Consider the following 20,828-nt stretch of genomic DNA (forward strand, 5'->3'; position numbering starts at 1 on the left):
GTGGATGTGGCCATCCTGGGTTAGAGGATGCTCCCATGTGGGGATGGGCCTGTGTAGGCAGAACCATGATGTGGCTTCTGCCCAAGGGGACATCTAAAACAGGAGACAAATGAGGAACCCTCCCCCTCTCACCCACGCCTGCTCCCCCCCTCCTGGTTCCAGCGGAATCCTGGGTGGGTCTGCCAAGGTTGCTTATATGGAGTCTGGGAGGCAGCCATCCTTTCCTTGTCCTGTGGGGACTGCATGGTCTGGGAGCAGGGCTGGATGGCATCTGGCCTCTTTCTGTGCTAGAGGGCCCTTCAGGGCTTCCCGGGCCCCTGTATCTGTATCTCTGCCCAGGGGCAGCTGCATCTGCTTGGCTCATAGGTGTGCATTCTTCCTGCCAGGTGTGCCCGGGCTGGCTGTCCAAGTGTATAATAGAGGCTATAATGGAAACAAAAATGTCTTTCTACAGTGTCAGAATTCATTGAATAACAATTCACAAGACACAGCTGTTTCAGTGGCAGCAATGCACTAGATAACTCCGCTTTCCTTGATAGCCTGACCAAGGCAAACACAGTTTCTTTCATTCTAATCTTAATTACTAATACACATTACACATCACATAGCAAACATGTGGGTAAGTTAGGGAGTAACCACAAAAGGTTGGCAAGGAGTTCCAAAGAGGCACGAGAAGTCAAAACTGGGAAAACAGTAGAAGATGCAGGAGTCTTCTTGGTGTCTAAAGGGAAGCTGGGGACACCGTGTCAACCTCTGCAGGTGGAAGGGCAGGACTAGGTCTAGGCAAAAGAACCAGCAGGTGGACAGCAGGTCCAGACGAGAACGGGACACAGACAGCAATTCAAGTAGGCTGCATGCAATGGGGAACAAGCCAAGCTGAGGCCTCTGGGAGAGTCAGGAGTCCTCTGCCTGTCTGTCCTTGATGGACACATGCTGGCTCATCAGGTGACAGGTCAGTAAGGGCTGTCACCATCAAGTATCTGGACTTTTGAAGACTGATGGAAACAATTGTAATGGACTTCTCTCCAGATTTCAGTTTGAGAGAAAAGCACCACAGAGCCAGGAGGCCAGGGTACAGGACTGGCTTGAGAGCTGTCACCCACAGTGGAAGCACTCCATCCCAGAGGTCTGTAGTGTGACTTTTTTTTTTCCATTTAGGGTTGGGGTTTTTGTTTTTGGTGTGTGTGGGGGTGGGGTGGCTGTGGAGATCAGAAGATGGGGGAGGAGCTCCTGGAGCCAGGGTTGCATGCCTTTGTGAGCGGCCTGATGTGGCTACTGGGAATTGAACTCAGGTCCTCTGTGAGAGCAGTAAACACGTAATTGCTGATTCATCTCTCCACCTCCCTAGTGTGACTTTTTAGTCACCAGTGGCCAATGTCCTGAGTCCAACATGGGAGAAGCTGTGTGCACTGGTCACTCAGATGGAAGGATCCTGGGGAGTCACAGTCTCTCCTTGCAAACAGGCTGAAGTTGGGGGGCTTTGCTTCAGAGGGGACTGGTCACTGGGGTCCTCAGCTGTGGAAACAAGGAAGACAGAGGAGGTTGGACTCAGGACTTTGCCTTTTTCTTAGGCAGACCTCACCAAGCAGGATGGAGGAGGCAGGCAGGAACATGGCGGAGATTTCCTGCTAGGGTGGAGACTTAAATGCTCAGCCTAGACAGTCACTGTCCCTCTGGGGGGAAGCAGGAAAGGGCAGGTGAGGCTTGGAGGTCTTTAGGGAAGGGTTGTGGAGTGAGACAGGGAGCTGCGGGTGAGACCCACTACATTCACGCAGAGTCCCACTTCTGGTGCAGAGGCTAAGGGATCTCGTTCTTGACTCCATATGCATGGCATGTCCTCTGTTCCTCTTTGGCATGGTGCCCAGCCCCACTTCTATCTAGTTCTTTTATCAGACAGATGCCATTGTCACCCACCTGTAGCCGCTGGTCCCTGAGTCCTGAGCTGCTGTGTAGAATCAGCGCCCTCTTATGGCAGGTCTTGGGATTGCTCATGGGATCACATGTAGAAGGTTGAGTCAGTCCGGCTGTGTCCACTCTGCGTGGGGTCCTGCCACCTCTTCTGAGGCCCGTGGATCCTTTCTCACCCCTCCTCCCTCTCCCTCTCTTACGTTTTCCTCGAATTTATTGGTTTACATTTTTTCAGACATTTGATGTGTGCACCAGTCATTTTCCTGAATCCTCCCCCTCATCTAGAGTCTCACATGCTTCTGGAAGGACAGTAGGGGAGGAGATGGAAGATTGGGGTACAGGGTTAAAGTCAGGGGTTATTCCCAGCAGACTCTAGATGTCTAGGCAGCAATGGACACTGGGCCATGGGTGTGATAAACCCAACTGTGAACTTCATGATACCCAGAGTAGCAGCCTCAGTGCTATGGGGTCCAGCAGGGAGAGGGTCGGTTGTCATAAAGATAAATTTAAAATCTGGAAACCTGGAGTGGAGCCAGTGTGGATCTCCACACTGAACAATGTCGAAATGTTTTCTCTAGTAAGAGATGGAAAGGGAAGACCTGTAATGTGTTGTCTTCCCAGCCAGCCACCTGGGCCCTGCCGAGCTGTCTGAACCCCCAAATAATACACAGGACACTATATTAATTATAAAGCTGTTGGCCATTTGCTATTGTTTCTCATTGTCTAGCTCTGACTTAATTATTGACCCATAATCATCAATATATAGTTTTATAAGGACTTATCTTTTTGAGAACGCCAGACTTGTGTTGTCTTCTCCAGGGATCACATGGCAACAGCTCAGTTCACTACATTTCCCAGAATCCTCCTAGACTCCTAGTTCCACCTATCTTGCTTCCTTATTGGCCAACAATGCTTTATTGACATATACACAGGACTTCCCTATCAAAGACCAGCACTACAGGATGTAGAGTTGCCCCAAGGCTCAGCTTCAGAGGTATCCTAGGACATGTGATAGTTAAAATCCAACGCCTGGGGACTGGAGAGAGGGCTCAGCAGTTCATAGTGTTTAAGAATGCATACTGTGCTTGCAGAAGACTTCAGCTCAGTCCCCAGAACCTTGTAAGGTGGCTCACAATGACCTGTAACTCCAGCTTCAGGAGATCCAACATCCTCTCTGGCCTTCAAGGGCACAAATACTCACATACACAGACACATGTGTATATACATAATTAATAATTTTTTGGAGGGGGGAGGTTTCAAGACAGGGTTTCTCTGTGGCTTTAGAGGCTGTCCTGGAACTAGCTCTTGTAGACCAGGCTGGTCTCGAACTCATAGAGATCCACCTGCCTTTGCCTCCCGAGTGCTGGAATTAAAGGCATGTGCCACCACCACCCGGCAATAATTAATAATTTTTTGAGACAGGATCTTAACTGTGTAGCTCTGGCTGACCTGGAAGTAACTCAGTATGTAGACCAGGCTGTCCTCAAACTCATAAAGATCCACCTGCTCCTGCCTCTCAAGTGCAGGGATTAAAGGTGTACCACCATGCCAAGAAATTTAAAAATAAAATATTTTTGAAGCTGGAGAGTTGGCTCAATGATTAAGAGCAGGTACTGCTCTTTCAGAGGACACACATTCAGTTCCTATTTCAGGTGGCTCCCAGTTACAAGCAAATCCAACTCTATGTGATCCAGCGCCCTCTCCAGGCCTCCATGCATAGCTGCACTCATATGCACATACCCCAACACAAATACACAGGCATACATGCAGTTTTTTTTTATTTTTTGAGACAGGGTTTTTCTGTGTAGCTCTACCTTTCCTAGAACTCATTTTGTAGACCAGGGCGGCCTCAAACTCAGAGATCTGCCTGCCTTTGCCTCCCAGATGCTGGGATTAAAGGTGTGTACCACCACTACCTGGCTTATATATAATTTTTAAAAATATTTTTGTGGTTTTTTTAATTTTAAAATCCAGTAGAAGTGCTTGCCACCATGCATGGCCACCTGAATTCCATATTTGGGTGGAAAAAGAGAATACCTGACTCCCAAGAATTGTCCCCTGATCTCCAGGTGCACAAGCCTGTCCCCACGCACAAATAAATAAATAAATAAATAAATAAATAAATAAATAAATAAATGTTAAAAAATAATAATTAGGGACTGGAGAGATGGTTCAGTGGTTAGAAATTCTAGAAATTCTTGCTGAGGCCAGGTGGTGTTGGTGTACACCTTTAATCCCAGTACTGGGGAGGCAGAGATAGGCAGATCCCTATGAATTAGAGACCAGCCTGGTCTACAAAGCTAGTTCCAGGACAGTCAGAGCTACACAGAGAAACCCTGTCTCGAAGGAAGGAAGGAAGGAAGGAAGGAAGGAAGGAAGGAAGGAAGGAAGGAAGGAAGGAAGGAAATGCTGGCTGCTCTTCCAGAGAATCAGGCTTCAATTCCCAGCACCCACATGATGGGTCACAACCATCTGTAACATTAGTCCCAGAAGATCCAATGTCCTCTCCTAACCTCCAAGGGCATCGCATGAAGGCAGGTGATACACAGATACACATGCAATCGAAACACCTATACACATTTAAAAGAAACTTAAAACTCAATCTCCTCCTGTGTGACAATAGCGGTGTAATTAAGTGCCCAGGGAACGAGGCATCTCAGTGTCACTTCCTGCACCAACATGTGGAAGTTCTTGACTTTGGGAAGCCAGCCACAGTCCCAGCTTCATGCTGAGATTCTGTGCTCACATCCTGAGCTCTTGGAGCAACCACCCCTGGGGCCATGAATCTCTTCGGATTTCCCCCATGTTTTGGGTAACACAGCCAAGTACTTCAAAAAGACACTTAATCTTTGTACCTAGGATTTTCTGATATCTAAGAGGTACATCTGTCATAACATATGCAGTACACTGTTTTCCACAAGTACAAACAAGGTCACCCCAGCATTTGGGGATGTTTCCAAAACGTTCCTCATGAAGCTCTCTGCAACAAGTTCTCGCCTAGAGGCAGACTAGAAGCACACACCTTCGTAGGTCACAGCCAAGCTGTACCTCCCATTTTCTTTGGCATGCTAAAACAGCACAGGGCTGAGAGATGGGGGAAACCCAAAGCAAGCCGCACCCAGAATTCCGTGAGTGCTACGTCCCTGCATCCACAGGAGACAAGGGCCCTCTAGACCAGGAAACCTGCCATGCTAAGCCTCTTATGGGTCGCCACTACCCACCCCAGAACCAACCATGCAGGAGAATGCTGTCTAAGCTCAGGCACTTCCTGATTGACACAAAGATTTGAGAGGGAACAGTTGCCTAGAAGGTCATCCCAGATGCAGAACTGAAGGACCAGGAGGATCAAACCATGATGACCACTCAAGAGAGTTGCCCAGTCAGTCTCTGCAGGGGGAAATTGAAGCTGAATCTATCCAGGACCTCCGAGGAGCCTCTGAGCCCTCCACCAGAGGGTAATTAGAAATCTTTGCTCATGGACTCCAGGCACCCATTGCTTTAGGACCCAAAGGTGCTGCTGACCCCTCCACAGTGCCATGGAGCATTCGCTCACTCACTCCCACAGTCTCTTTGATATCCAGGGCTTGAGGTCAGAGGTACCTCCCCGGGCAGGGTGCCCTCCCTGCTGCACGCAGACCTCCACACTTCTGCTCCTGTCCTTTGCACCTCTCCTGAGTGTGGTGGGCTGGGCTCTCCCTGAATCTTCCTTGAGCAATCGCATCCTGTTCTTAGGGGCTCTGAAAAGTATGCAAGGACATTCACTCCAGTCTCTGGTCCCGTTTAAGACAGACCTGCACCAGACCAGGCTTGCAGAGCCATGTCCATGTTGTATATCCATAGTGTTACCCGTGTCTGGGCCCCTCTCCCTTGTCTGTACCTCTCTCTGCCGTACCCCAAGTCCCTGTCATTCAGACTAAGCTCAGATCTTGTAACAATCTCTAACTTGGGTCTCAGACCACTGGGTCCTACACAGAAGCTCATATTTACTGGTTTTTACTTCCAGAGGACTCCGGTATGAGGGAGGTAGAGCAGAGACGGGGGCTTCCAGGCCTGGCTGTGACTCCCCAGTCTACCCCACGCCAGCCACACCTCCTCTCCCACTGTCCCAGCTGAACCTTATCTTCTCACTCCAGAGCCACCAGACCCTCACCAAGAGACCCTCTATCCTCACCAGCCAGTCTTGGTGACAGCCCTTCCCTATGTATTCCTGAGGCCAACTGCCCCTTCTCAGTCCTTCAGGCAAAGCCAGACCTGTGAAAACTCAGATCCCAGGAGAAGGTGTCCACCCTGGCCTGCCCACTTACGACCTGAGATCATGGGGCTATTCTGGCAACATAGACTTCTCAGGAGCAGGATGTCATAGCGGGAGCAGCCAGCATCCCGGGGTTGCTGTCAGCCTGGTCCTGCCCAGAGCCTGCAGGCAGCACTGTAGAGCCCATCCTGTGTTGGCTGGGTGGCACTCCACTGCTATTCCACCTGGCTCCATGCCTGTGTGAAAACCGTGCCTCTCCTGAGACCCGGGGAGGCCTTGCTTACTTCTCGGCTGTTCCCTCACCTCACTGGTTGGAAAAGTACAGCCAAACCCCAGTCCTTGTTTCCAGGGTTGTATCTTGTACAGCCTAGCTCCCTGCTAGTCTGACCATGGTCTCAGTGTCCAAATCCCCAGTGCCGCAGGGCCAACCCCAGAGAGGCTGGTGAGCAGCAGTGAAGGAAGCATATGAAGATGTGGGTCCAAAGTTCGCTGTGTTCGTAATGTGTGTAACCAGCTTAAATACCAGAACACCACTGCCTCTAAAAATGGATGGAAATGTTCCTCTCAACCATTTTCTATAGAGTTTTGCAAGGTTTAAATGGTCCCCCTCCTTTTCTTTCTGTGAGTCTGTGCACCCGCGTGCATGCAAGTTCCTGTGTGTACACCTGTCCGTGTAGGTCCAAGTGTGTGGAGAGCAAAGGTCTAACATTAAGTGTCTTCCGTGGTTGCGGTTCATCTTATTTTTTGAGATAGAGGCTCACAGTGAACCTCTAGCTCAATGGTTGTCTGGACTGGCCAGTCAGCAAGCCCCAGAGCCTGCCTCTGTGTGCCCCTCCTCCCCCAGCACTGGGATTACAGGCAATAAACTCAGGGTCTCAGGCCTGCACAGCAGCACTTACAAATGGCTGCCTTAAGGACCCATGGAGTCATCAGCTGTATCATTGGGATGGAGGATTATTTAAGGAAAAAGTGTTTAACTAGAATTCTAATTCTAGCTGGATGGTGGTGGGGCATGCCTGTAATCCCAGCACTTGGGAGGCAGAGGCAGGTGGCTCTCTGAATTCAAGAGCTCTTCATATTATCATTTGCATCTTTGAAGGAGTTACACCACGTTCTCCACACTGTCACATGTCTGCACACAGCTCTGTGGGGGCTGCCCCTTGGCATCGCAGGGGGAAGGGCAGGGCAGACAGCTGAGTGGTAGGGCAAGCACAAGGCCCAGGGTCCAGCTCCAGCACGTTGGAGCCAGACATGGTAAAGCACTTCTGAAATACCAAGGTTGGGAGGCTGAGGCAGGAGGATCACTTTGTGTTCAATGCCAACTTTAACTACCTAGCAAGTGCCAGGACTGGATTACAAGTCTGTTTCAGAGAGAAACGGGAGCGGCACCCCATTTTAGTAATTTGTATTTTTTGCCTTCTGAGTCAATCTACATAAAGTTCCTCAATTCTGTCAATCTTGTTTTGTTTTGTTTTTGAGGAAGGAGTTTCTCTGTGTGTAGCCCTGACTGTCCTGGAACTCGATTTGTAGACCAGGCTGGCCGTGAACTCACAGAGATCCACCTGCCCTGCTTCCCGAGTACTGAGATTAAAGGTGTGTGCCAGGACTGGCAAGATGGCTCAGCAGTTAAGAGCAATGACTGTTCTACTAGAGGACCTGGGTCAATTCCCAGCACCCACAGGACAGCTCATAACTGTCTGCAATTCCAGTTCCAGGGGACCCAACACCCTCACATAAATATGCATGCAGGAAAACACTATTGTACATAAAACAAAAATAAATTATATGTTAAAAATGTGTGCACCACCATGCCTGACTAGAAATCTATCAATCTTTTAATAATACTGTTTTTATTTTACTGATTTTTTCCTGGTCCATTTTCTGGGATTCTTAGGTTGCCTTTCTGTCCTCACAATTTCCTGAGGTTTCCTTACTGGTGTTCCCCTGCTGAATCCCTGTAGTGCCTCCACCCAGGCCTCAGCTGGAGATCTCTTCCAGGCAGTCACTATGAGCAAAGGGCATGCCTCATCCAGATGCATTCTCTTGGATTCTCTTGGGGAGCTCCACCCTGTGCTGCCTGGTTGCCCAAGTCCTCAACAGCATATTGAGTTTTTGGTTTGGTTTGTTTTTCAAGACAGGGTTTCTCTGTGTAACTTTGGAGCCTGTCCTGGAACGGGCTCTGTAGACCAGGCTGCCTTCGAACTCACAGAGATCCGCCTGCCTCTGCCACCTGAGTGCTGGGATTAAAGGCATGTGCCACCAATGCTGGACTGAGTTTCTGGTTTGTATGATGGGGTAGCGATTCCAGCTGGTATCCCTCCCTTATAAATGGGAGTGGAAGCCACCCTTGGTTCCAGGCCCTCCGAAGATGTCACCCCATGCTGTGGTCTTTGCAGTGCTCATGACTGCCCCACTCTGCCTTTTGCTGCATCCACAGCCCATCACAAGTGCTCCCCTGATTAACCCTGACGCCACACATACCCTGGGCTGCTAGCATTCCTCTTACCCACCACCACCACCACCGACAGACCCAGTCAAAGGCATGTTTATGTGGAACTCGTGGGATATTTCCAACACAAGCAAGGGCAGCCAGGAGGCAGGTGCTGCATGTCACTAAAGAACACGGCCGTGGAGAGGGAACCCCCAAGACAGTGCAGGAGGCAGCCGCTGCTGGAACCTTCCGCCCCACCCCCACCCCAGGTCTGAGGACTCAAAGGAGCTTCATTGTTATCATTCATTCTAAGTCTTGAGGCCACACAGTCACAGCTCAGGCTTCTGGGGAGGGCAGGCAGCCAGCTGGTGGATGGTGTCTCTCAAATGTCAGACAAGGAGTGGTTTTTCAAGTTTTACAAAGACCACAAACAAACTGGAATCAACTGCTACCACCAGGTTGGGAAAATTGGAGAGCAGTGTGAACGTGACAGAAGCAAAAGCAAGAGAGGGTTCAAAGTGTCAGCTGTGGCTGGGATGGCGCTCAAGTGGCGGAGCATTAGTAGCCGAGCATGACCAAGGCCCTGGTTCCATCCCCAGAACCACTTATGCAGGGTGTGGCGGCACGTACCTCTAACCTTGGTTTGTAATTCCAGCATTTGGGAGATGGAGTCAGGAGGATCAGAGGTTCCAGGTCATCCTTGGTTGGGCTAAATGAGACTTTCAAACAAACATGTGCACTCACAAAACTTGATAGAATCCTTCTCCTCTCCTGCCCTGGACCTGTCTAGCACCCCCTGCTGGCAGGGCCTCCCAGGACTGTCCAGCAAAGTCAGAGGCAGCTTGCAGAGATGTGGTACTGCATCCCAGCACCAGATAAGCACGTGGGAATGAAGCCTGGAGACATCCCAACAGGTGGTCCCCCTGGGACTCAGAATCTAGCAGTCATCAGACACCATGAGTCGCTAAATGTGACTGTTACCCTGCGGTCATGAAGGGTGATGCCATGGCTTCAGGTCTGCAGGCCAGGTTTCTAAAGGGATACTGTCACAGTCAGAAACTTGTTCCCAGCTTGCTCCACAATGGATGGGAACACAGAGGTCATTGCCGTGAGAGCTGTTTATACTTAGTGAATTTTGAGACTGTCCTATAAGTCTGTTTTCCCTAATACTAAGTTGAGGAAGAGAGTTTCGGGGAGATCCTGGAACAAAACATGAACTTGCCCTTCCTCACTGAACGCCAGCTGTGATCAGTGATCTGTAGTTTTAAGATAATCAGAGAGCCCTGAGTTATTAAGGTTCACCCTTATGAGGCATCTCTGGTCCCCTTTCTGCTGGAGACTGTACACTAGTTCAAAATCTCTGCCTCAACCTGGACTCCCACAGCCCTAATGCCTGGAGTTGCCAGGACCAGCAGCCTCCAAGCTTGTTTAGAGACAAGCTTATTAGACCTCGCCCCTCTGTCATCAGTAGAGAGACGTGGTCTCTACAAGGCCCCTGGGTGTCTGAGTCTAGACAGGAGAGCCAGTGAGGTCATTGCTAGGCGTGTCAATGCTCAGCAGGCTTCCCTGCGCTATCCTGAATTCCTCTGAGTGCCAGACTTGCCAGGAAGGCTGCAGGGAGGAGCCCGCTTTCTCTTGCTGTCCATACCTGGGCAGTAACTGAGCCCAGCTTAGGAACAAGGTCCCCAGAGAGGCTCTTTCCTGACCAGCCCTATCCCCTCCAACACCATGTGACACCGAGGAGCCAGCCGGCTGACGCTGAGTCGGAGAGCCTGCCTGCAGCTTGGTAGCTCCGTAGCTCTGGCAGCTGCTAGAGCCTTGGTCTGGCCAGGACAGTTGCCTCCAAGGCCCAGGGTGGAACAGGGAGGACCAGAACGGTGAGCAGCCAGGGGACACTGGTCAAGGAGGAGCTCTGCAGCAGTCCAGTATCTGGGTGTCTTCAGGGCGTTGGGGGTGGGAGGTGGCGGCAGCTGGGCGGGTGGGGGAGGGGCAACTACATGAGACTGGCTGGCCTGTTCTCCATCCTCTGACTTGGGCTGGGCCATCTGGCTTACAGGGAGCCCTGGGACACTCCAGAAGGGCAGCTGAGTTAAATAGCACTTACCCCACCTGTGGTGAGACTCCTGTCCCATCAGGTCCCTCATGTGTGCTATTGTATCCCTTGAGGGAGGGGACGATGGGTCTTACTCCATGGAGAGGACAGGAAATTCAGGAGACAGTCACCTGGGCACTGTTTCTCAATCCTCACTGTCCCCAGCAAGAGCAGAGCCAGGGCAGGGAGTGCTCAATGTCAATCTATAGAAGGCAGAGCCACACCTATGTCCTATGCCAACCTTCTGTGTTTCCAAGGGGAACCTCCCCATTTCTCCTCTATTGTCCTCCTCCCTCTCCTTCTCCTTCCCACCCACAGAGCATGCAATCCAGTTCTTCCTACCACCCAACCCTGAGACCCCCGCACCCCCTACCTATAACTGGGTCGGTGACCCCAAACCCAACCCCCACACAGAGTTCTAGTGGGAGGGGGACACTGGCCAGGCCTGGCTAAGCCTTGCTCTGCCTATCGCCCCCAAAGTGTTGCTGTTGTTGCCATTGTCCTGGTCTGGCTCCCTTTCCTGCTCAGTCACCTCCCTGCTTCCCTTCCTCTCCTCTACCTCTCCCTGTCACCTCATTTGCCTTGTGCTCTCTCCTCTTCCCTCCTTTCCAGGCTTTCCCTGGGTTCCGCAGGGCCGTGTCCTCCCTAGCCCTTCCCTAGCTGGCACCGAGGCCCCTTCAGGTTCAGAGGTTAGTGAGGAAGGCAGAGCAGAAAGGAGAGGAGGGAGCCTGTAGAGCCGTAGTGTGAGAACCTCCAGGCTGGAGAAGACCACCTGCTCCTTCAGAGTCACAGCCTCCCTGGGTCCTGGAAGCAGTTCAGTGCATGGCTGTGTGCAGCCGAGTAGTTGAGAGGGGTCTTGTGTGAGGGGTCTCACCTCTAAATGTCCCTCCTTGACCATGGCAACCTGTCCGGGCTCACTCTATCAGTAAGAGCAGGGAGGCCCCTGGGCCTTGCACAGGGTTTTCCCCTGTGGAGTACGGGCTCAGGGACCACCTATCTGGTTGCCATGGGATGATGGTATTTCAGAGAATCTGGCTTCACCACCTAGACACTCCCCCGCCCCCCATACTCCTACCCATTGCCCCTCAAGCATCCCAATCCCTTGGGAGCTAGGATGGAACTCATAGCTGGAAATGGAGCCCTTAGTCTCCACCCAGGGATTTATACCCCTTCCCTAAAGGAGACCAGAGGGCCAGTCACACCGAGACAGGAAGAAGACTCCAGCCAGTCTCTGGGGAGAGGCAAGGCCCTACCCTGTCTCTCCAAAACACAAGGAAAAGCTGAAGATAGTGGTTGGGACAGATGACCGCAGGAGGGAGCGTGGGACAGATGACTGCAGGTTCTGGGATAAGACAGGGAACGGCAGGTGATGGAAGGGACGGGAACCACACTGGTAGGATGTGGGTGTTTTTCCGAGCTCTGGAGTTTAGCTGTCTCAGTGTCGCAGCCCCAGCTATGTTGGGTCAGGGTGTTGCTGCTTCTCCGGCCCCGCCCTCCAGCATACGGTGAGCCACTGTCCCAGGCAAGGAAGGCAGGTAAGGACCCTGCCTAGCATCACCTTCAAACAGGGAAGGAAAGGGACAAGTGAGTGGCATGTGCAAAGGAGGGGCCTCCCTAGTCCCTAAAGGGCTGGAGTACTGTCACAGGCATGGGCACATGGCTAAGAGAAAGGGACGATTGCTGGGTCTACCTTGCCCACAAGGTATGGTCGTCAGCTAGAGGGTCCAGAGCTCATTGGCAACACACCTTCATAGAATGCTTCAGAAAGGTCTAGAAGACTAAAGAGCTTTCTATGCTGATGACAAACACAAGGGGGCCTACAGGTCCTCAGAATAATCCTCCACCCTGTCTTCTCCCTACAAAGAAGGTCATCAGGTCTAGGCCTATCTTCCTCTCCCTGTGTTCCAGACCATCCAGTCCCTCTAAGGAAAGTACAGAGTAGGCTCCGGGACAGAGCTCTTGACTGACAGAAACATTTCCACCTCATGCTTCAGAGAGGGAGGGTTAGGTCTGATGATGAGACAGCAATAGGACATGGGCACCTCCTCCAGTGGGTGTCACCGTTCCTGTCCTCCACTATTTCCTGGCTACCTGAGTCCTCAGAAGTGGGCAGTGCAGGCTCAGGTCCCTGAGTTAATATCCTTATGGTTGCAGGGGTGTCCAGAGAGAGAAAACGCAACGCCGACTTCTGCAGCCTCTACTGCCATCACTGTCACCCTACAATGTCACTGAGAGTGCACACGCAGTCTGCCAGAATCCAGGAAGACATGGCGTTCAACCTGACCATCCTGTCCCTCACTGAGCTCCTAAGTCTGGGTGGGCTGCTGGGCAATGGGGTGGCCCTCTGGCTACTCAACCAGAATGTCTACCGGAACCCCTTCTCCATCTATCTCTTGGATGTGGCCTGTGCTGACCTCATCTTCCTCTGCTGCCACATGGTGGTCATCATTCCGGAGCTGCTGCCAGACCAGCTGAGCTTCCCAGAATTCGTACACATCAGCCTGCTCATGCTGCGGTTCTTCTGCTACATTGTGGGCCTGAGCCTCCTGGCGGCCATCAGCACAGAGCAGTGCCTGGCCACTCTCTTCCCAGCCTGGTACCTGTGCCGCCGCCCACGATACCTGACCACCTGTGTGTGCGCGCTCATCTGGGTGCTCTGCCTGCTGTTGGACCTGCTGCTGAGCGGCACCTGCACCCAGTTCTTTGGCGCACTCAGCTTCCACCTGTGCGGGATGCTGTGGCTGGTGGTGGCCGTTCTCCTGGCTGCCTTGTGCTGCACCATGTGTGTGACCAGCCTGCTCCTGTTGCTGCGGGTGGAGCGTGGTCCACAGAGGCACCAGCCCCGGGGCTTCCCCACCCTGGTCTTGCTGGCTGTCCTCCTTTTCCTGTTCTGCGGCCTGCCCTTTGGCATTTTCTGGCTGTCCAAGAACCTGTCCTGGCATACCCCCCTCTATTTCTACCATTTCAGCTTCTTCATGGCCAGCGTGCACAGTTCAGCCAAGCCCGCTATCTACTTTTTCTTGGGCAGCACACCTGGCCAGAGGCTGCAGGAACCCCTCCGGCTGGTGCTCCATCGGGCACTGGGGGATGAGGCTGAGCTGGGGGCTGTGAGAGAGGCTTCCCAAGGGGGACTTGTAGACATGACCGTCTAAGCCCAGTGGATCACAACTGCAGCTCCAGCCCATGGGGGGCAGGGGAACTGGTAAGAACTGGGGTCAGAGCTTCAGCAGTAAGACGCTGGAGGGACACCTTTGCTGATGACCCAGTCGTGTGTCCCCTGGAAGGATGCTGGGGAAGGGCAGACAAAGAGTGGTGTTTCTGCGGAGGGCCTGGGATTGTGCATATTAGGTAGAGCTCCAGGACCTCATGACAGCTGTTTCCCCAGCCACCCTTCCCCGATGACTACAGCAAGGAGAAGGCAGGCATAAGACAGGCCAGTCACAGTGGCGGGCAACTGTCCCCCTATCAGCATCCTTCTTATAGAGTGTGGGGTGACTTTTCTCAGTGCTCCATGCTCCTCCCTTTAGTGTGGAATAAATGAAATTGGAAGCTTGGTTAGCTAAAGGGGAATAAGTGGTTTGGGAGTTCTCAGGGGTGTCCTCCTGACCCCATACCACAACCAGAGAGCAAAGCCTGCCTGGCTTTGTCAGGGACCAAGAGCAGAGCTGGCACAGCTGCCTGGCAAGCTGTGGCAGGGGGGTTGTAAAACCAAGTCGCGCCTGGGCTACACCTCTAACTCTAGTCTCAGGGGATCTGTCTCCCTCTTTTGGCTTCTGCGGTCAAAGCATGCATGTGGTACACACACACACACACACACACACACACACACACACACACACGCACGCACGCACGCACGCACGCACGCACACTGAAAACAGAGTTCAAGGTCAGCTTAAGGTATAGGGGACCCATCTCAGAAAACAAAGCACAGAGGGGGTTGTAGACAGGAGCCCAGTGGATGATGCAAAACTCATGCAACATTTCAGAAAAGCTGGCGGCTCCTGGGTCTCAATCTCAAAGAGAGGTTCTCTGCTTGGGCAGCAAGGCCCCTCTCAGCTCTGCCCACACCCAAAGCACCCCTACCTAGCAGATAGAGCCCAGAGCTTCAGTACCCAAACAGCTCCCCCTGCCCAGTCCTGGACGGGATCTACCTAGCAGGGTTCCTCTGAGGAAGCAGTCTGGCTGCACTCCGCAGCAGGTAGCTGAGCTCCTGCCTGGCCGGGGGCTCAGAGATGAATGGGAGTCCACCAATCCAGGCACAGGTGGCTTGCCACCACCCATATGTCATTGTGCTAACTCTACCCTTACATTTCTACTCCCTCACGGAATACAGTCAGTTGATTTACATATACACAGTGGAGTTGTGGCCAGCAAGTCCCAAGAGGATTTTAGTACATCAACACTCTAGGTCCACCTATCAGACGTGTTGGCCTCCTATGACATCTGTGTGGGTGTAATTCTGACTTGGACCAGGCCCACTGATCGAGGGACATTTGGTCTCTGTCATGATTTAAAGTTGTACCTGAGTCTGGACAAGGACAGCAGAACCCTGCCTGTCATCCTAGAATTGGCAACTGTCCCTTCCAACCCCATTTGGATGTGTTGGGTGGCATCCTGTGGCATGATATCTTTACCTCAGATTCTCTGACAAGTCTAGATATAGGGATCCCAGCGGGCTAGGAGTTTGCAGATGGGGCTGGTCCTCCTCTTCCAGGGGAGTCCCTTCCACCCCCATGAGGGCCTTCCCTCCTCCACACTGAAGCTTAGGAACCGGCATGGCTGTCTGTTCGCCTCCAGGTCAAGATTCTCAACTTCGGTTCCTCAGCTTGGGGAACTGAGAGCATGAAGGGAAGTAGCCTGTCCACAAGTCTAATTTTTGGCCTCTGAACACCTACTTCTCCCCAGAAGAAAGTCCAAGCCAGCCTTACAGGTGTTTACCCAACTGAGCATTAGCTGAGATCCCTGTCAGTGATGCTGGAAAACCCTTCCACGGTACAGTTAAGACCCTGAGACTCAGAGAGGTCTGTCTGCCTGAGATAACCCAGAACATGGAACAGACCCTCTACTGCTCTCTGAGCTAGCCTCAGCTGTCTACTTGAAGCAGTCCAGAGGTATCTGAGGAAGTCAGGGAAATGTTTTGATCAGGTTGACCTATGGGCATTTTCCTGATTGCTACTAGGTATGGGAGGGCTCAGTCCACTGTGAGCAATGCCACCCCTAAGCAAGGAGGCCTGGGCTATATAAAAAGCCAGCTAAGCATGGCCTAGGGGCAAGTCAGTCCATTAATCTCCATGCTTCCCACCTTGCTCCTTCTTGAGTTCTTGCCCTGACTGCCCTCAGTGATGGACTGTGACCTGGAAGTATAAGCTAAATAAACCTTTCTCTCCCCAAATTGTTTTTGGTCATGGTGTTTATCACAGTAAGAAAAGATAAACTAATACATACACTTTCTGCCTTGCTGGACCACGGCTGGGTGGGGTGTCATAGCCCACCCTAGGTGCCCATGCCTCTTACCCACTTAGACCCCTTAACCACCCTGGAGTACAGACAAACCAAGGGCCCTCAGGATACACCCTCCCTCCCACATGGGTTTGGGACACCTCAAAATTCTTCTCCTCTGGATTCTTAAGTAGAGGACTCTTCCCAAAGATCCCCAAATGCTATGCCTCCTCTCTGAGATCTCCATGGAAACAGTCTATGCTACCACCCCTTTGGGGTATGTGTCTGTGTGTGTGTGTGTGTGTGTGTGTGTGTGTGTGTGTGTGTGTGTGTGTGTGAATGGCCTGGACTGGTTGGTTTTTCTCTGGGCTCAGGTCTGTCTGTTCAGCCTTCTTCCAAGAGACCATCCTGTCTTTGCAGCCAGCTCCCATCCTGACCAAATCTCCCCTTGTGCTCTTAGAGCAGCAAAGGCCTCACAAAAGACCCCCAGCCATCTACAACACCACCCCCACCTAGTGTGACCCTCAAGCCAGGTTCTCCAAGTTCCCCTTCCCTGGGCCTCTAGACAAAGTAAGACCTTGGGAGACCCAGGTTCTAGGAGAATTTGCCAGGGAACCAGGCTAGCATCCACCATGGCCACCCACCTCAGGACCTGGAAACACAGGAGCTCCTTGGGATTACAAATTTCTCGGGAACAAGGATGTCACAGTGATGTCACCACCGGGTCAGACAAACATTCTTGGGAGCCATTGTAAGCCTGGTTCCTCCCATGTCCCACAGGGAACATGGAGGAGCCCAGCCTATGTCAATAAAAACATAGATTGAGAAGAGGTAGCAGCCTAAAGATTGGTGGCCTGAGATAACCCCTACTGCCCACTCCACCCTGCTGCATGCTAATAAAAACAGTATTTCTCCCGAGACCTGTGAAGGCCTTGCTAGCCCACGCCTCGTCTATCTCTTCATCTCAGAGGCCAGAAGGTGCTGTCAGGCCCCAGCCTTCTGCTGGCCTCTGTCTCCTGATGTTTCCAGGGTGGCGTATGTCACAGATCCTTATTGCTCTGATCCTGGATTCTACTCCCCAGTCCCTCTGGTGCCTGTAGGGCCAGCCTCAGAGAGGTCACCTGAGATAGAGGGGTCATACCATTTAGTGTGTGGTCAATAAGGCACACCAGGCCTGGCCCTTTTAATGAGTTAGTGTTCAAATTTGGGGTCTGTTCGTGACATCCTCAGGTGTGGAGTCTAGGGGCTAGGGATCACTTGGTGACAGGTGTGCTGTCACAAACCTTCATGGGATTCCGGAGATGGAGCAGACCAAATAGGAGCCACAGATCAGGGGACTGTACATCTGGTGGTGAGAAGAAGCAGGCCCCTCTCTGCATGACATGTAGCACCCCAGTTCAGGGAAAGGAGGACAGGAAGACCTCTGCCCCCAGCCACTCCTTCCCCCTTGCAGCTCAGCAGTCCCTGTGTCCCTGCTCCTGTTCTGTCTTCATGCTTCCCTGATATCTGTGCCCTCTCTGATGCTGAAAGACGCCCCTCCCAGAACAGGATGATTCCTAGAGACTATCATGTACGGGTCCATGGTCCCAAGTATAGGCCTGGATGCAGAGCCCACACCCCTCCTTTAAAGGGTTCTTATCCTCCTGTGACCACCTCTTCCCTCAGCCCCCGGGGCAGGAGCCAAGCAGTCAGGGACAGCCCTTGCATCCAGGGCCTGACACTGTTCCACCCGGCCCATTCTTTCCCATGAAGATCAAAGTTCCATCTCTCACCCACACTTCCCACTTACATCTCCTGCCCCCTGACTCACTCTGGAGTGTTAAGATTGGAGCTGAAGCTGCAGTTTCTAGGGTCCCAAGATACCCTGGAGGCATCAGGGAAAGTAGTCCAGAGATGACATCACACAGGCTGATGGGATAATGTCTGCACGTACCTGTACTGGTACCAGGACAATGGCAGGACACAGGAGTGAACTATGATGTCAAAGGACTGCCTGAGATCCAAGCCACACACACTTTGCATTTGAAAGTCAAATACAAGGGTCTGGAAAGAATACTCAGCAGTTAAGAGCACTTATTCCTCTTCTAGAATACCCAGGTTTGATTCTTCGCACCCACTGAGCTTACAAACATCTATAACTCCAGTTCCAGGGGATCTACTTCCTTCTGGGCAATAAGGGCACCAGGTACATGTGTGGTTCACAGTCACACATGCAAGCAAAACACACATAAAATGAAAAAAAGCTGTAAAGAAATTCAAGTACACTGAGGACAGAGCTGTCCATGTGAGGTCAGTCCTATGAGCTGGGCAGAGAGGTTAGCTCACTCCCTCAAGGTCACAAAGGGTTTGGCCAGCAACCACTTCTCGGCTTGTGTGGGGAAACTCCAGACTCATGTGTACCTATTGCACTCACAAGGGCACCAGAAGCCTCCCACACCCACGCAGCAACCAGGAGGTATGGTCCAGCCCTTGCTTGACACAGCACCTCCAGGCTGACCCAAAGCATAGGGATCCAACTGCTCTTGCTGGAGTGCTTGCAGGCCCTCACTTCCAAAGACTCTCCCAATAAGCTGTGTGTCGAGTGGTACTGGGTCTATCGGCCTCTCTTTCTGGGGTCTCATAGCATCTCAGGACAGTCCTCAGACACTAGGATTGGACTGGTCCACAAAAAAATCGGAGAACCAGCAAGGAGGCTGAGGAAGTAGACAGAGAGCAGAGAGTAGAAACAGAGTGGGCAAAGCCCTCAGCAGGCCACCTAACCCCAAAGGGGAAAGCTGGACTCCATGCTAAATGTGTCCAGCCTGCTGTGCAGATGCCCTGAAAATACCAGGTATGGGCGGACTATTTGAGTGCCACTCACCCTGTGGCAGTAAGAAAAGCAAGAAGCCTCAGAAGTGGGGTGGTCATTCTTGTCAGCAGTTCAGTTGGCCACTGTTGGGGAAGTCCTGTGTATATGTCAATAAATTACTGCTGGCCAATAGGAATCTAGATGGGGCTAGGAGTCCAGGAGGATTCTGGGAAGGAGAAACACAGGAGAGTTCGAGATGTAACGCCATGGGGGTAGGAAGCCCGGGACTATTCTCCGGTAAGAGAAATACTTAGATTAACAATTATGGGGTAATTACTTAAGGCAGAGGTAGCCAGTAAGAAACAAACAAGGCCAACAGCTTTATAATTAATACAGCGTCTTGTGTGTTTATTTGGGGACTACAAAGCGGCAGAGCCCAGGCAACTGGCAGGGAAAAACCAAAGCGGCTAGCAAGGAAAAAGCTTCTCTTAACATAATGGTTGTCAGGAGTGGGATTGAATTTCCACGGAAAATAACAAAAGCTTTAAAGGAATTTTAGAAACAGAAGAACGGAGAGAAGCACAGAGTTTTGGTAGCAGCATTTTTCTCAGGTGTGCTCTGTTTTGCTAGCCACAAGCCGAGGTTCACGCGGCTCGCTTACTGGAGTCTTCCTGACTCGGCATAAAAAGAAAAAGAAAAAAAAAACCCAGCAAGGTTCTTTTAAGAGACTCTGCTAACGATTGAAAGGTGTGTACGTACAGCTGGAAGTGGCAGCTTTTGCTGGAGGTCAGCATGGACTGAGGCGGTAAGCTGGAATCACGCTTATGTCCGCCATCTTGACGAAAAACCGGAAGTTTAAAACAGCCGCGGTTTTACAGTTAAGACACGTGGCCAGAAAAACATAAAGATTTACAGTAAAGTCAGACTTGGATGAAGAAAATCTCTAAAGGTTTACAGTGTGTTTAAAAATATACGTGAGATTGAGAGAGAAAATGAAACGGCAAAGTGGTATATAAATACAAAAGCCGGCGTTGTGGTGGCGCACGCCGGTAGGATTTACTCCAGAGGCAGAGGCAGGCAGATTTCCAAAGAGAAACCCTGTCTCAGAGAAAAATAAATGAAAGTAAAATAAATAAAGTAATAATAGATAAATAAATAAGCCACGTAAAGATGGAAAATACACAAAGAGTCTGGATACTGTACGCTATTGTGTTTTTCAGTTTTTTTTCATTGCTCAGGAAGGAACTGCTGCTAAAGTACACTTGATTATAAATGCTGATGAATTAATCCAACTTCTATCTTTTGAAAATGCCTCGACTTCAAAATTTAAGTATAAGGATACGTTATTTGGAAAAGGAGTTTTAGTTTATGTTTCCACAGAAAATGAAAAGCTGAGGATTCCTTCCAGGCTTCTGTGGTTTGATGAACCAAGACCCCCGGAAGCAGTGGATCAGATGTTCCAACAATTGAAACAGCTAAGATGATGGAGCTTTACAGACCCTAAAAATAAGGACTCATACAGGTTTCTGAATTTTGTCATGATCCCCATGGTATGAACAGCGCCCCCTTCCAGCAGGAAGCAGTTTGGAATGAGCGACGTCCCAATTCCCATCTTGTTTATAAATCTTTGTTTTCATTTAAATGGGATTGTTTATAATTGGTTAATGATCACAGCCAATCTCTTTTTAATGGAAAAAAGGGGAATTATGGTATGGGTATTGTTTTTCATTTATTGATACAAATTTAAGGTCAATTTTGTAATGTGTATATTTCTCCTCTTGATTAAGTATTATGCTTATACTGATCTTTTAAAACATAATGCATAATTGAATACAGACTATAGATAGTTACTTATAATAGAATTTATAGTTAGGTAAGTTAGGTTTTCTAGATATACAGAAATATATTTGACATAGAC

The 20,828-nt window shown here is 51.0% G+C and overlaps 1 protein-coding gene and 1 long non-coding RNA gene across 2 annotated transcripts; one reads left to right on the forward strand and one right to left on the reverse strand.

The window, feature by feature from the left end:
* Positions 1 to 441: 441 nt before the first annotated feature.
* Positions 442 to 2,636, reverse strand: LOC121141953. The gene is made up of 2 exons (XR_005878938.1): positions 1,915 to 2,636; positions 442 to 1,515 (listed from the first exon to the last, which is right to left on the reverse strand). It is a non-coding gene; the product is annotated as an uncharacterized LOC121141953 (long non-coding RNA).
* A 7,528-nt stretch (positions 2,637 to 10,164) lies between these two features.
* On the forward strand, positions 10,165 to 16,075 carry Mrgpre (MAS related GPR family member E). The gene is made up of 2 exons (XM_005064127.4): positions 10,165 to 10,468; positions 12,838 to 16,075. The coding sequence occupies exon 2, from the start codon at positions 12,906 to 12,908 to the stop codon at positions 13,833 to 13,835; it is 930 nt and encodes a 309-aa protein (XP_005064184.1). The 5' UTR covers positions 10,165 to 10,468; positions 12,838 to 12,905; the 3' UTR covers positions 13,836 to 16,075.
* The last annotated feature ends 4,753 nt before the right edge of the window (positions 16,076 to 20,828 follow it).

Source organism: Mesocricetus auratus, unplaced genomic scaffold, assembly GCF_017639785.1.
Source record: "Mesocricetus auratus isolate SY011 unplaced genomic scaffold, BCM_Maur_2.0 Super-Scaffold_4256, whole genome shotgun sequence".
NCBI lineage: Eukaryota > Metazoa > Chordata > Mammalia > Rodentia > Cricetidae > Mesocricetus > Mesocricetus auratus.

Coding starts and splice junctions, on each gene's coding strand:
- Mrgpre (XM_005064127.4), top strand. CDS start 12,906: ATGTCACTGAGAGTGCACACGCAGTCTGCCAGAATCCAGGAAGACATG.